The 15,141-nt window shown below is 39.9% G+C and overlaps 1 protein-coding gene across 1 annotated transcript; it reads left to right on the top strand.

Annotated features, from left to right (window-relative positions):
* The first annotated feature begins 6,519 nt into the window (after positions 1–6,519).
* Positions 6,520–12,748, top strand: LSM8 (LSM8 homolog, U6 small nuclear RNA associated). Its single transcript, XM_068402081.1, has 4 exons — positions 6,520–6,689; positions 7,834–7,874; positions 9,097–9,224; positions 12,494–12,748. The coding sequence occupies exons 1-4, from the start codon at positions 6,659–6,661 to the stop codon at positions 12,582–12,584; spliced, it is 291 nt and encodes a 96-aa protein (XP_068258182.1). The 5' UTR covers positions 6,520–6,658; the 3' UTR covers positions 12,585–12,748.
* Positions 12,749–15,141: the final 2,393 nt, after the last annotated feature.

The raw sequence follows: 15,141 nt of genomic DNA, 5'->3' as shown, positions 1-15,141 counted from the left end.
GGGGTTGTAAGAGGAAAATATGCAGTTGGAGCAGTAGCTTACAAAATCCTAGGCTAGAAATAATGACAAAACAGACAGCCCTCTTCATGGCTGCGAAGAGAGCATAGCATCTGACATCCTCATGTGCCACCTCTCTTCATTGCTGTTGGTGCAATTCTGTGTGCTTGTGCTTCAAGTTTCACCTTCCACAGCATAGACTACTGATAAAAAAAATGACCTGCTCCCTGCCCTGCCCTTTGGTCTCATGCCTTTTATTAGACGAAACACTGTTAAAGGCAAGGCAGATTCTCCTATTTATCTTCCTCACGTATTGACCATTTTTTATTGACATTTTTCTAACAAGAAGGATTTTGGCACCTCTTCTGGGCAGGACCAAATCCACAGTATATTCTTTCTCCACTTCTGTAATTGGCTTAAAGGTCCTGGTGCCAAAAGGCTGCTCTGTGGTGCAATGAATAACCTACTTCACAAAATAATGATGCCACATAAGTTACAAAGCAGAATTACATTGATTTTTTTAGTGCAATCTACATTATATCTGGCAGCAGGCAGTGTGTAAGTCACCTCTGAACAGAGCCCTTTCACCACGTGCTATTCCTTTTACATGGTGATCATGTGCCGCAGAGCAAACGAAAAAAGAAGTAGAATGAGGTCAAATGGGCATCCCTGCAGAGAGTATTAAGATAAAGGACCTTATATTTAAAACTGGAAGATCTAGTCATCTTAACACAGGCTAAACATTAGGATCAGTGCTTTTACAGGAAGATGAATTATACTTTGAGAAGTAGGGAATCTATCACAATGAAAAGCCTGCTTCATGAGAGCAACTTAGTAAATGCAATTTCAACTATGACTGTGAAAAATGACGAAGCTGACATGCTAGTAAATGTCAGTTACTTGAAGTTTATTCATTTTACATTCAACAGAATTGTCTTGATACTCTGCTTAGAGCAGCTGAAAAAAAGAATCCATTTGTGGTGTAATTCTGTAGCTATAGGTACATGACCCACCCATTAGCAACTGCATTTTTCCTACCAGTAGTTGATAACATCCCCTAAAATTATTATCTAAAAGGATAATGGTACTGAACTTCTACAGCTGTTTTCAGTTTCTTCTGGGGGAAAAAAAAAGAGGAAAATGGAAAACAGTTTGTTTTCCTGCAAACAGGAACATACATAGTTATTTTTTATGCTAACATGTTAAGTAGGGATGTAGTCATTAAGATTGCTATCATATTTTGCATATTTTAGCAAAAATTGCTAAAAAATACACACTTTCTCATATAAAGGAGCTATTTGAGTAAAATTAGGTTTTTTGCAATGTTTCCCATGATAGCAACAGTTTCTATCATAACAAACACAATTTAGATCAGGTGTTTGTTAACACTGAGTTTCTAAAGATAAATAAAAAGCACTTTGGTACTACTCATGCTACAGATTTGTTTCTAATGCATTGTAACTTATATTCAGAGTCTACAAGCAATTTTCAGCCTGTTAAACTTTTACAGCATTTTCCAGTTGTTTCATTGCAAATCCCTGTAATTTGATATAATAATATACTACATGAAACATGTCTCAACTTAGATTGCAGCTAGTCATGCATGAGGTGAGCAAGATCTTTCTACTTTTCTCCAGCTACCAGATAAAAATCTGTGTCCTTGCATTGCTGCTAATGGATCCCTAGAGCTTCTACAGACTCAGAGGGGCAAAGCAGAGGTGAAGGGATGTTTCTGTTTTTCCTGAACACATAAACAGAAATCAATCACGTTTAGCCAGCTTGGGTGTGTATAAACTCAAGACGAGCTAAAGGGCTAGGCTCTTTTTATGCAGTGACATTCTGGGAACGTAGGTAAAAATCAGAGAGATTTAAATCTTTGAGTCACAGAAAGTATGAGAAAGGCTGTTAGAAGGATTAAGTAAATGAGATGTGTGGGATTTGAGGGTGCTTAATTCTTTTCTGGAGTAAGTACTATCTGATTCTTCTTCTTCAGTATGTACCACTCCATTATTCCCTACTTCAGGTGCTATTTTTTGTTGAGCAGAAACCAGGGGATGCAATTCTTGTTGAGCAGGCTGACAGTTGTTACCAGTTTTGAGGGTTTTGTCACAAGAAATTTCTTAAAGCTCCTGTTCCAACAGTCAGGTGATTATGTTAGAGTTTCAGCTTTCAAGGAAGCCTGAAGAGTAGGTCTTGCACCTTTCTCCATCTGATCTGATAGGGACATGGCTTGACAGTGGGTCAGGCCGCTCCTCTCGTGAGAACTCCACAAAGCCATTTCACCCTTCAGCATGGCTGGGTCTATAAAACCTGGCTACTTCTTAATAACCAAGGAAAGCAAAGCCACCAGAAGCCAGTGTTTTGGGAGATGTAAAACTGATAAGCAATATACAGTGACAGCAGCGATGGATCATTCACTCATCCATTCCACCAGCCCTGGGCTAGACAACAAGTTTGCACACAGTAACTGCTTGCCCATACACCCTACAACGACCATTGCAGAGTTTCCTTCCTGCCCTGGCAGACTATAAGGAAGCAGGAAAGCGTGCAGAGACACTCCAGGGCATGATTAATTGGTTATATATTCTGTGGAAAGCATAACACAGCAATCACTTGCCACAGCAACCTTAATGTGTGAAGAATCAATTGGAGAAATAAACTGATCTTAATTACATGAGTAAATGTAATTAGCAAATAAGCTATATCTAGGCAATGTAAGATAAAGGGAAAGCCTTTTTACAAAGGTGTTTTGTTTCTTCAATTAATTTAGAGCTTAATGGGCATTATTCTCATATTCAGTTATTTAGTGTATACTCTCATTGTTATTTGGAGTGTCCTCATGAGCAGCCCTGCAGCAACTGAAGGGAAGAAACAGGCAAAAGGGTAACTAGCTGCAGGTTTCTGATCCTAAAACCAATGTTATATTGGCAACTATGGTCACCAGGAATAAAATTTGTTTGGCCTAATATAAGTGTGAACCTGTGAAATATCCGCGTGTCTGAGTTAGGCACCCTAGGCTCACTTTACAGGTATTGGAGAAACATGGACATCTTTAGAGGAAAATGCATCTCATCCTATAGCAGAAAATTAATTATTTTTCGCTGTAAAGAAGACCAGGGTGACATGCTCAGACTTCTGATACTGAACATCTATGTGTAAAGTTAGGACTCAAGTGATCTTGACAGGCTACAGAAAACCAATGCTCAAGGCTGCTTATTCATTTTATCTAAAATGCCACTGGATTTTTGTACTGAAAGAGACCTTGTAACAGCAACCAGGGGCTAAGATTTCCCTCTACTGGACAAGCAGCTTAATCACAGTGTTAGACTCGGTGCTCTATCCTCATGAATCGCTGCTCTCTCTGCATGTGGCACAGCTTCAACAAAAGTGCAAATTATGGCCCCAGGTTATAACTTAGTCTACCAAACCTTGCTACTGAGAAGGAGAGGCAGGCAATATCTAATGTTTTTCAGAAAGAAAAAAAACCTCCTACTTGGAGGTTTATTACATAAGAAGAGATTAATAGTAGTGGTGGCTTCAAACAGAAGGCTGAACCTTGAGCAGGACTGTGAGAAGAAGGGCACACCTGCCTGCCTTCAGGAAAAGGTGGAGAGAACCTGCATAGATGAAGAAGTCAGGAATTCTCTTTTCAAAGTTCCTTCATATTGAGTGTGTTAACTGCTGTTAAGCACCTAGTTTGGCAAAGCCTGGGCATCTAACTTCAGGAGCCCAGACCTAAGCCTCACTCTTTGGGTCTTAGTCCTTCTTCATAAAATAAGCCTGCTTTCAGGGACACTGTTAAAATAAAGAAGTAGATCAGAGATTCTCATAGGATCAGATATTGATGTAATGTTGCCGTGCAAGTATTTTAAGATTTTATTCTAAATACTTGTATCCTAATGATCTCATATTCTTGGCCTTTGAAAATGCCTATCTTTATAGGGAGAAGGAAGAATATGAAAAGGAAAATGTCACACCACACACTAAAAAAAAAAATCTTCAGCCTCTTACATGGAATATACAATAATTACTTCCAATTCTGGTATAAGGTTTAATGGCAGTTGTTAAGCTTTTTATAATAAGAGCTTAAGAGGATGGGCATTATGTAATGCCCAGTTCCAGAAGTATTTTATGTTCTCTGTCATCTCTTGTCCTGTTTTTGATAAAAGCTGAGCCACTGGACAAATTCCCAAGACTACCTTCGTGTAGTTACCTTCAGAGGTGCCAGGAAATGTCTATTAATTTTTTCTGGCTAATTTGCCTTAAAAAACTTCATTTTTCTTTCTCTGTAGTTGTGATGGCTACAACGTCAAAGGAAACAATCAGCATACTAGAAGGGGATGAAACAACAGCATTCTGCTGCCCGGAAATGGTATTCCTCGTGGGAATTAAACCATGGGCTGTACACCGAGTTCCAGTTTGCACCTCTTGCCAATTTGTCCCTGGAGTCTTTATTGAAATAAAAGGAAGCAGGACTAGTATTGACAGGGATGATCTAAACTCTAAGGAGCATCTATATAGTGAAATAATAAAAAACAAAAAGACCACAAAATATTTTTACAGTTGAAAGGCAGACACGTGGAAGTCAGGGAATGCAGAACTGAGACATTTTAAGCCACATCAGTTTGGCCTCATTTGTGTCTGCGTCTTTTGCTACATGACCTGAAACTTTTTTTTATAGGATTCCATCGGTTGAAGAGAACAAAGGCTAGTACCTCAACCGTGTCAAGTTATTCAGTGTTTTTTCTACAAAACTGGGACTAAAGTCGACAACTTTGAATTTTTGGTTTGTCTTAAACACCTGATTGTACATTCCAGTTATTAAAAAATGCATTCTCAGTATTTCAATGTATGAAGGTTTATGAAATTTACAGGTGAAAGCCCTGTTCATTTTTATACTTCAAAAGAGTATTTCCCACACTGTTACATCTGAAAAGGTTGGCATTCAGTGCAATAAATAGCCAATACTGTCAAAAAAAGCAGGTAGAAGAAAATTTATTTTAATGTGACTCCATGAAGACTATTTGAGCAGTGGTGCTGAAACAATAGCACTGACCTCACGCTTTGAGAAGCTTGGTAGACAGATAGACTGTTGTAAGAGGTCATACCTGTGTAAGACTTTAGGTATCACCAACAGACTGCTATATTAGTAAATACCATTAGAGGGATGCATTCCTGACTTTGAATATATTGCAATGCAGAGGATGTCTATATGTACAACATATTGCAGTATGCCTCTGAAAGCCTGTTGCATACTAACAATGATTACGTTATCTCCCAGAGGCAAAGATGGCTAATGCACCAGGATTAGTTTTGTAGCTTAACTTGGTTCTGTTAATGAATGTCTGAACTTAATTTCCCTGGGATATTTCTTCTTGTGTGAAGTACCAGTCAGACTCCCTACATTCCTGAAAATTGTCTTCCAGTGCCACCATTGAATACAGCAATTTCATACAATCCTCTACCTCACAGGACTCGGAAGAGACTGAGGAAACACTGTAGGCACCATGTAGACTGAGGCAGTAACAATCAGGGACACGTTAGAGGAAATAATGGGCCACCAGAAGGGAAAGGGAAGAATGCTCGTGACAGGTAAAGTTACACTAAAATGCAAAAGCATGAGTTATTCAGGAGAGATGTATTTGCCATTCCCACACTTAGATTATGGCAGAAGGAAATTCCTGTAAGCACAAAATCCAAACTTCTGCATAAGAACCACCACTTACTTGACACTGCACACCTTTTTAAAAAGATGTATAGTTTTGCTTGGATTGCAGAGAGCTTGACCACTGCATTTCTCTTTAAAGCAGCAGCACAACCCTCCCCACTTGTAGACCACAGCCCGGGCCATGCTCATTTCAGTGTGGGATCTGGGCACAACAATACCACCTTCCCCAAGCCGCAGGTCTTAACCACACCCAGACGTCCACCATTTCCTACAGAAAGCACCTTTGCATGGGAATTCAACAATCAGCACGGTAAGGCTGGCCCCGGGCACCCATCCCAGAGCCCTGCTGCGAGGCTCTCTGGGTCAGTGTGGCGGGGCAGCAGCCAGGCATCCTTCCCGCCCACCTCACACCGGCCGCCCGCGGGAAACCCGGGGGGAGGGGGTTATGTGGCTCCCGTGTTAGCAAGACAAACGCCACACCCAGGCAGCGAGGCCCTGAGGGTCAACCCTCAAGCTGGGCATGGGATCGGCCCGCCCATCAGTACGCCCCAGAAGGACGGGCCGTAGCGCCTGCGCCTCCTGCCCCGCCCACCCAACGGGCGTCCCTGCGGATGATGCCATGTGCCGCGGAGGGGGCGGTCATAACCTCCCCCCCCCCCCGCGCGGTCATCGGCGATCGCTACTTGGTACAGCCCACTCGCATCGCCTTGCAGCCGCTTTCCTCTCCGCGCATGCGCATCCTCAACGGCCCTTCTTCGCGCGGCCGCGCTCGCGCCGTTTGAAAGCTGGCACCGCGGCGGCGCGGTGCGTGCGCAGCGGTGGGAGCGGCGCTTTCCGGCCTCTCCGCGGGGCTGTGCGCATGCGCGCCGGGCGGCGTGTCAGCGGCGCGCGCCGGCGGTGGCGTCGGAGTCTCGTCGCAGTCTCGTCGCCGCTGCCGTCTCGCGGGAGGTGGTTGCCGGCGCCGGTGTGAGGCGAAGCGTGGGAGCCGTCGCCATGACCTCCGCCTTGGAGAACTACATCAACCGTATCCTTCCGGCGGGCGGAAATGGCCCGGGGCAGCCCTGGGGGCGGCGGGAACGGGCCTTCCCTCTCTTTCGCGCCCGCGGCATAAGGGGAGGCCGGCTGCGAGGGGCCCAGCGGCTCGGTGCCGCTGAGGGCCGGGTGGCGTTCGGCCCCCCCCGGGCTGGTGGCTGCAGTGTGGAGCGGGGTTGGGTGCCAGAGCTGCTGCGGGCATCGGGTACCCCCGGGCTCAGTAAGGTGTGAGCTGAGAGGAGATTCCCAGCCCTAGGCGCGCTGCTGGAGGGCCTGTGAAAAGCATGTCGGCTGGGGCCTCTGGCCTCCTGCACCCCGCTCCCGCGGGCCGTTGCGTTGTTCGGGTCCTACCTGGTTGGCTGTGTCCCTCTGTTTTTGCATAAGACTGGCTTGGCAGGTAGAATGGAGGTTACAGGAGTCCCAGAGAATAGGGTCCCCTATAGCCTCAAGTGCTGCAAACCTGATCATTGCTTGATCTGTGATGAGGACGAGATTCACAATGGGCCTGGCCCCTTAAAGGGCTATTAACGTGTGTTTAGTTATCAGCTTTACACTATTTGCTCAAAAGCTGTGAATTAATGTTCTTGGAACCCTTTTCTTGCTGGATTTTTGTACTCCTAATAATCTATGGGCATTTTCAATTTTAGTCACAAACAGTAAGGTACTAACCCAAAATAATTCAGAATAATGGTTATGTGAGCATCACATTGGGACAGTCAGATCTTCAGAGTGAAGGGATGTAGACTGCTAGACTTGGGATCCCCACTGTTTTTTAGGACTTAAGTTGAAGCGTTTATAAAACTGTTTATGTTGTTTCAATTTTAGGGTAGTGCAATTAGTAATGGGAAGAGAGGTGAACTGAAATCTTTAGTCTGTTTTTAATGGTGTTCATGTTCGTGTATGACTCTCCATGGCTGGGTAAAGTGAAACTTTAAAACAGATTGTCATAGTAACATTTGACAACATAGTATTTTTATCAAACGTGCTGCTTTTTTTTTTTTTTTTTTTAAACGAAATGCTGATAGGCTTTTCTGGCTCTTAATGGCTCTTAAAACTTACATTGCATATGAATGTTTCATAAAATGTTAACAGTTCTATTTCAGGTATCTCTAAACATTTCCTTAATGAACTATTAGGTACCGTTGCAGTAATTACTTCTGATGGAAGAATGATTGTGGTGAGACTTGTGGTTTTTAACTTTTTCTTTTCCCCCTTAAAGAATTTCCATCATGGCAATAAAGAAACCATGCTAGGGTATTATCACTTATATGTTCACACCTTTACAAACTTTTTTTTTAAGCTTTATGGTTATTATTTTATACTGTATGATTTAAACACTTACTGGTTCTTGCCTGTCAGCTTTGTCCGTTGATAAACTTGTGCATGCAAATGCTTTGACCTTTTGTCAAATGGCCTTTTCTATAAGAATGCACAAGAAAATGCATTTCTTTTTCTGTTCAGTAATTCGGTTTCCATCTAAAATGTCTTCTTTGTTCAGTAAGCTCTTCAACTTTCATGCTAAAACCATTTCTTCCATATAGTTGTAGAAAAACATCAGCTGGTAATGGTATCTTTCTGTCTGTACTAAGCTTCATGGGGCCTCTGGAAAGAGAAAACAGTACTTTTAGCAGAAATATACTAGCTTCACCAAATCTTCTGTCTGGTTGGAGTCAGTCTGGTAAAGTTTGTGTTGTGATACAAGGTACTTTCTACCAAAAAGGTTTGAATGGAATTGGTGTATGTGACTCACTGTTACATGGCTAGATGATATAAATGATATTATCATTGTTTGAATGATGGGTGTTTTACATGAGTTTAAATTTCTTAATCAATTACTGATGGTAAATTACACAAATCAGTTATGTTACCATTTTTCCAAATGCATATTGAAGTGGCACAGAAATTCTTTTTTGTGTGTGTTTTGTATTTTTTGAGTAATTTTGTGGAACCAAGCTAATCTCCTTTAAAGAGACACCACTTAAAATTGCATGTTAAGAATGGTTTCAATACTGTTGACCAGAAGAATTTAATTTTTCTGTTCTTTCATTTAATTAATTATTTATTTGATTTCTGGGAACTTCCATACAAGAAAGACTGAAATAGCGTAGAAATAGTAAAATTAGTTGTCTAGAGGGCTGTCATTGGTAAAAGGGAAACTTCTTTTAATGCTAAAGATTACTGTAGCTTTTAGCATGAATGCTCAGTAATAAATATAGATACGTTTCTTAAATTGATTAGTATTGCTTTTAAAGTTTGTGTTTAAGCCTAACAATAAAACCTAAATAGAGCATTTGTTCTCTAGTACCTTAGTGTTGTCACCTTGTTTAGGATATCCTTGAAAGCAAAGATGTTAAATTCAAAAGGTAATTGGAGTGCTTTATTTTTGTGTGTTTTTTCAGGGAACCCTCAAAGGTTTTGATCAGACCATTAACTTGATTTTGGATGAAAGCCATGAACGAGTGTTCAGTTCTTCACAAGGAGTTGAGCAAGTAGTGCTGGGATTATACATCGTAAGAGGTGATAATGTGTAAGTATAGTATATTCTTGTTTAAATCAATTAATAATAATCTAGTGTGTGTGTGTGTGTCTATGCATGTATCTGTATATATCTTGATAGTCCCAGACATCTCACATCTTTGTATCTGTGGGTAGCACTGATAGTACTGTCAAAGCTGAGGCATATTAAATAGCAAATTTCTATGCTTCTGTTACAGAAGTGATTGCATTGTAATGGTAAGATATTATTAGTGTAGATTTACTGAGCTGTAAATTAACCAGCTCGTGTACTGATAGCAATCTAGCAAAGGTCAGTATAAAGCTCAGCATTTTCCTTTCTTGAGTCTAGGCATTGTGTGGATGTTCTTTATTCTAGTCTGTGAAAGGCAGGATCTGTTGATGGACGAAAAGATAGAATGAACAAAAGATGAGATAGAACTTGTGTGCAAAGAGTCAGCAATCTGATATTCAAATTTGACTTTTAACAGGATTTTTTTAGATGAGGTGTTCACAGAGACCACTTTAACTCTGGAAAATGCATGAGGGTTCTGGCTCGATGGTGTAACTACTGTTGAAGCTGATGTAGTGACAGGTCAGAGGTATGAGTTGATATTTGATGTAAAATGCCATGACAAAATGAGAATAAAAGCTCATTAAATGCAGAGAAAAGTATCTGATATGCCAAACAGATGGGAGGGTTACAAGAGATGTGGAAAGAAGGCCTGGTAAGTGGGCCTGCTAGGAAGATGGCTTTTGCAGCAGCATTCTGAAACTGATGGCAAAAAATGAGATTATTTTTTATCACAAACAGAAAAAGAGCATGTCACAGTGACCAACATGTGAGCCTGGATAGGAATTTTAATCTTCTAATTCTAATGGATATTTCTGTACAAAGAAATGTCAAGACTTGGATTTGTATCTAGGTGTGTTTATCTAACATTGAGAAAGCCAACCGTTTTGAGAGGCTTTCATCACTTTTGACTTAAGCTTTTAAGCAAAAATAAATAAATTGACAAATTTACAAAGGAAGGGCTAAGCATGCTACTCCATCAGTAACTTTTCATTCAAATAGTACAAATATATATAAAAAGTCAAATAATTGTTTACTACTTCACTTTTTCACCATACCAGGCTGCCACATTACTCAAATATACTCAAAACATTCTTTTATAGAAAGTATTCTAATTTTTTGTAACCCTAACAAACTCGGAAATATTCATTAGAAGGAATAATTCTGTATTCATGCAACTCAACATACTGAAATTCAGCATCCTTATAGGAAGAAGAAAAAAAAAAACAGAACAGTTAAGTAACAGTAACTTCAAAATAGGAGACTCTCAGAAAATAGAGAAAAATAAAAGAAATGAAACAGTCACGGGACAAAGTGTTTCCAGGCATTCCAGTGTGCATCAAAGATGCATGCTAGAAGCTTGTAGTGAATATATAGCATCAATCAGAAAAACTCAGTATGGTTCAACAGCAAGTAAAGGTTGTTAGAAGGAAAAAGACAACTTCTGTTTTAGAAGTGTGTGTTGATTTAGGAAAACCAAAAAAGATATTAATATTTATGTGTAAAACTGTAATAAAAATCGTGAAGAAAAGCTGGTTAAAAAAAATGAACCTTTTGAATACATGTGTGTTTGTTTTGCTGCATAAGAAGCAGAAAGCCTATGAAAGAGACATCAGGAGCGGCAGATACCGTTCTCCTAGATGTAAAAGAAACAAACAGTATCTGTGGTGAAAAAGCTGTATTTCTCGTTGTGAACTAAAGAGAAACTTATGCTTTGATATCATGGACAGTTTTTAATCTAAGGAAATGTTATAAATTGAAGTGTCACTTTGGAAAAAGCTCATAAATGGAATAGTAATGAGCATCCAGGATCAAGTTCTTTTCGTGCCAGAATTCTGAAGGGACTCAAATTTTAAATGAGGTTTCATGCTGCTCAGTACTTGAATATTCACTTGGCATAAGCAGTTTACGTTTGTGTTGTCTAAACTCCCAGCCTAGTGAAGATCTAAGCAGTGATGGAACTAAGCAAGCTACTCAGCTGACCAGATTTCTCTTTCCAGGCAAGTTGAATTCCTGTTTAGTTTCCACTGACTGTCTTGGGAACCTAGACACCTGTATTGGGATGTCTTACTCTTAAGCTCAGTCTCACCCTGGTCTCTGGCTATTTTTTTGTAAATACTGATACACTGGGAAGAAAGAATATTAGGGATTATTAGGAAGAAAACTAGAACAGCAGACATTGTCATGTCATTGCATAAACACCTGGTATGCTGCTGTCTTTAGAGGGGTGCAGTATGAAAATGCATGAGGAGTGCAAGTGAGAATAACTAGAGGTATGAAATGTTTTCTATCAAGGAAAGGCTGAATAGGCAAGGGCTCTTCAGTCTGGAAAAAGCACAGCTATAGTGGTTATTGGTTGCTGTGAAATTGGGAGTAGTAGAAGGAGATGGGAACATAATTGCTTCATTTAATTTCCTCTAGTTTTTTTCTGTTGTTAAAAATGGAAGATAATCTGACAACAAGTAGGGTATAGAGGTATTTCATTGCACACTGTAAAACTTAGTTGTGGAACTCACTGTTGCAGGATGTAGCAAAGACCAAAAATATAAAATTATTCAGAAGGCTGTTGGATGGATTAATATAACATAGTTTCTGGTGGCTGTTAAGTAATTTTGTGGATACAGCCACTAGCTCATAAGTCTCTGAAGTGGTGAATAGACGGGTATGCCAGAAGGATTAGGCTGTTCTTAATGTTCCCTCTCGGTTAGTTCCCATTCTGAGCTAGTATGGCTTCTATTACCTTAACCTTCTTTTCTCTTTAAAGCAGTTTTACTGAGTCCACTAGTGTTTTAGTCTAGGTAAGTCTTAACGTAGCATAGGTGAAGTGCTGTATATTCTCCCTTGGATGAATTAATAACATTTTATTGGGCTGTGTTGAAGGAAATTGTCATGCTTATCTGATGCTGTATGCACTTACAAAATGCTATGGTTAGCCATTGCTCTTGAAAAGCTATTCTTTCTCTAAAAGGTTTCCAGTTCTTCTTTCAGAGGCTAACCTACTGCTTAAAACAGACCAGTAGTATTTGGTTCTTATCACCTGTATCTAAAAAAAAAAAAAAAAAAAAAATCCTTTAGACTCTACTTACAGCCATCAAAATTTGAAGTTCAAAGGATAGAGCTCTACAATTTAAAAAAAAAAAAAAAGGGGTCTTCACTAGCAAGTTAATTTTGTGGCTTTCCAGATTTGCACCAGGAGATTTCAACAAATGATAACCTGTTTTTTATTGCAGTGCTGTCATTGGTGAAATTGATGAAGAGACAGATTCAGCTCTTGACTTGGGGAATATTCGAGCAGAACCTTTAAACTCAGTTGTGCATTGAAAAGAAGAAAATGCACAGGGACTTTGTAAATCTTTGGTTGTACAGACCTATTTAACAACGTGGACAATTTTTACAAATTGTGTTTAATTTGTTTAGTCATCAGTTTTTTATTATGAATGTGTTGTAGTTTTGCATGTAAATTAAAGTTTCTACATTTTACTAAAGACGCTTTCATTGAATTTCCTTTGGGGTTTCATGCTGCATAATTTCACTGTAAAATACATACTGGGAAATGCAAGCAGTATCAGTGATAGTCCTGGTATTGTGTATATATACCTTGTTCTTAACAGAAGATCTCATTCCTAAAGGTAAGCCAAGCCTTTTGTGTTAACTCAGGATTATTTGGAGGTAGATTGTGTAACAGTCAATTTAACCATCTCTAAATGTAGTTCTGGCTGTAAGTAGAAAACTGTTTTTTGTGAAATTTTTTTGTGTGTGTGTAGTGTAGAAAGCAAGAATGTTAAAAGCTTTCACAGTGAAAGTAATAACTGACTTATGCATGTAATAGCGTGTTTTTGGTGCAGGAGCTCTTAGTGCCTTAATGCTTGCAGACAAATTCCATTGGAGAAAGACAGACTTTTGAGCAGGAACACAGAACCTAAACCAAATATACACATTTATTTGAAGCCCATTAAATTCCAGACCAACTCATTCTCTGTCTTGTTCTCTCAGCAGCTGTTGTGTTGCTCAAAATTTGGTAAGACCTATAGAAAGAGAATTGTGTATTTGCTAATGTGTAACAGTTGTCTTGCTAGAGCGTGGTTTGGAAGACAGAAGAGTACTTTAGACAGAGAAATTATTTATTTTGAATGAAATTTGCCTTAATACTGAATATAAGGATCATGTGTAACCTTAATAGACCTCTTCTTATGTGTCATCATCAGCCAAATTAAGTGGGACAAGCTCTGTGCACAGTATATTGTGTTTTAGGCCACATCCTATTCACTGCCCAGCAGAAATAACTGGTATGGTGGCAGCGAGTAATGTTTTGTCCCACAGTTCTGCAGGGAATTGCTGAGCAGACATCAAATAAGGCAAACTAGAGTTTTTCTCATTACTGAAAGTAAAGTCTGGATATAATTAATTATGTCAAAAGAATTCACCAGTTTCATTCAACAAAATCGTGTAATAAAAAGCCCTTTTGCTACTGAAACACTGATATCGGCACAAGAGAAAAGAACATATAGAAAATTAATTGTATTGATAAAGGACAAATAAAGCAGATTATGTAAATTGGCTACTTTAGGGCTCAGCAGGAAAAAAATGCAGAGGCAAAAAGTAGAATCAGGATGAGCTGATTTTAAATGTACTACTTAGCCTTGGATGTATTAGGAGAATTATAGTTGAAATACATAGGCTGAATACTTGTAGAAGCACTGGAATGACTAAGGAAATCCATTGCTTTGTAGCTGAGGAATTATGTTTGAAGCTGAGTTATGGAGTGTTAGTGCAGATGGAGACCGTCTGCCTCGAGCACATCATTCTCAGTGCAACTACTTGGTTCTGTGTTTGATTGAGGACTTAAAATATGGTGAGCTGCTGATGTTAGTTGAGACTATTTTCACTGTCCTTTAAGTAATGATTTCACATGCAAAGCTGTGGAACCAGGGTGGTGAAGCTGATCAGTGAAATCCAGGGAGTGACCAGATAAGAATACCGAGCATTTCAGGAATTGCTGAAGCAGGAAGAACATGATCTGGAAAATCATGATTTCACACAGATTGCAAACCCTGTCCTCTTCCCTTCAAGTGAGTCACCTCAACTCTTGCATGCAGTCTTCTGGACCTGTGAAATTGTGTGTACAGGGTTGGGGGAGTTACAGCTTAAAGAAGTAAAGATGTGTCTCTGCTCACAGGCCAACCTAAACTTAGGGCATTCTCCAAGGGATTGAGAAAGGTAAGTCTAAACTCCTTTCAGAAGAAGATCCTAACAAAAACTGGCTGCACATAGCCCAAATGGGTTGATACGCAGTGCATTGTCAAACTGATTCTTCTGTAATGGGGTAGACAAAGGATGGCCACCTCACAGGTCCGACTGGGATTGTGAGCAGTAACTCAGCCCTGCCAAGATGGAGCCTGCTCAGAAGCAAAGTTCTGTCTAAAAGCTTAAAACTGGCAGCTGTGGAGTTTGCTTACCTTCATGCTTAGCAGCAATGTAAAGCTTTTCAGAGTTGCGATTTTTGGCTTACCCTCAAATTTTGTTTCAATTTCTGTGCCAAATTTTGCTTCAGTTTCATGCAAATGATGATTTTGGTCTGGATTTGAGCAAAGCCTCTTCTGGATGTACTGGTGAAGGGATCAAAGCTGGGAGACCCAGTCAGAAGCGGTTTCTTGAAATCCAATCTAGGGCCTGATATGTTTTTAAAAATTTTATAAAGTGAAACTGTAGCCTTGTGAATTTATAGGGGCTCTAATCTATAGTGGATAACTATGTCCCTGTAAGTATATGGTGGAGAGAAGGCACTCAGGAAAACAGTATTTGGTGCAGAAAGTTGAATTATAACCAGTCTGAAACAGTATTTTTACTGAATCAGACCTGTTGTGCAGTCCAGGTAAAA

The sequence above is a fragment of the Nyctibius grandis genome, chromosome 5 (genome assembly GCF_013368605.1).
Source record: "Nyctibius grandis isolate bNycGra1 chromosome 5, bNycGra1.pri, whole genome shotgun sequence".
Lineage (NCBI taxonomy): Eukaryota > Metazoa > Chordata > Aves > Nyctibiiformes > Nyctibiidae > Nyctibius > Nyctibius grandis.
This window is presented reverse-complemented; position numbering and strand designations above follow the sequence as displayed.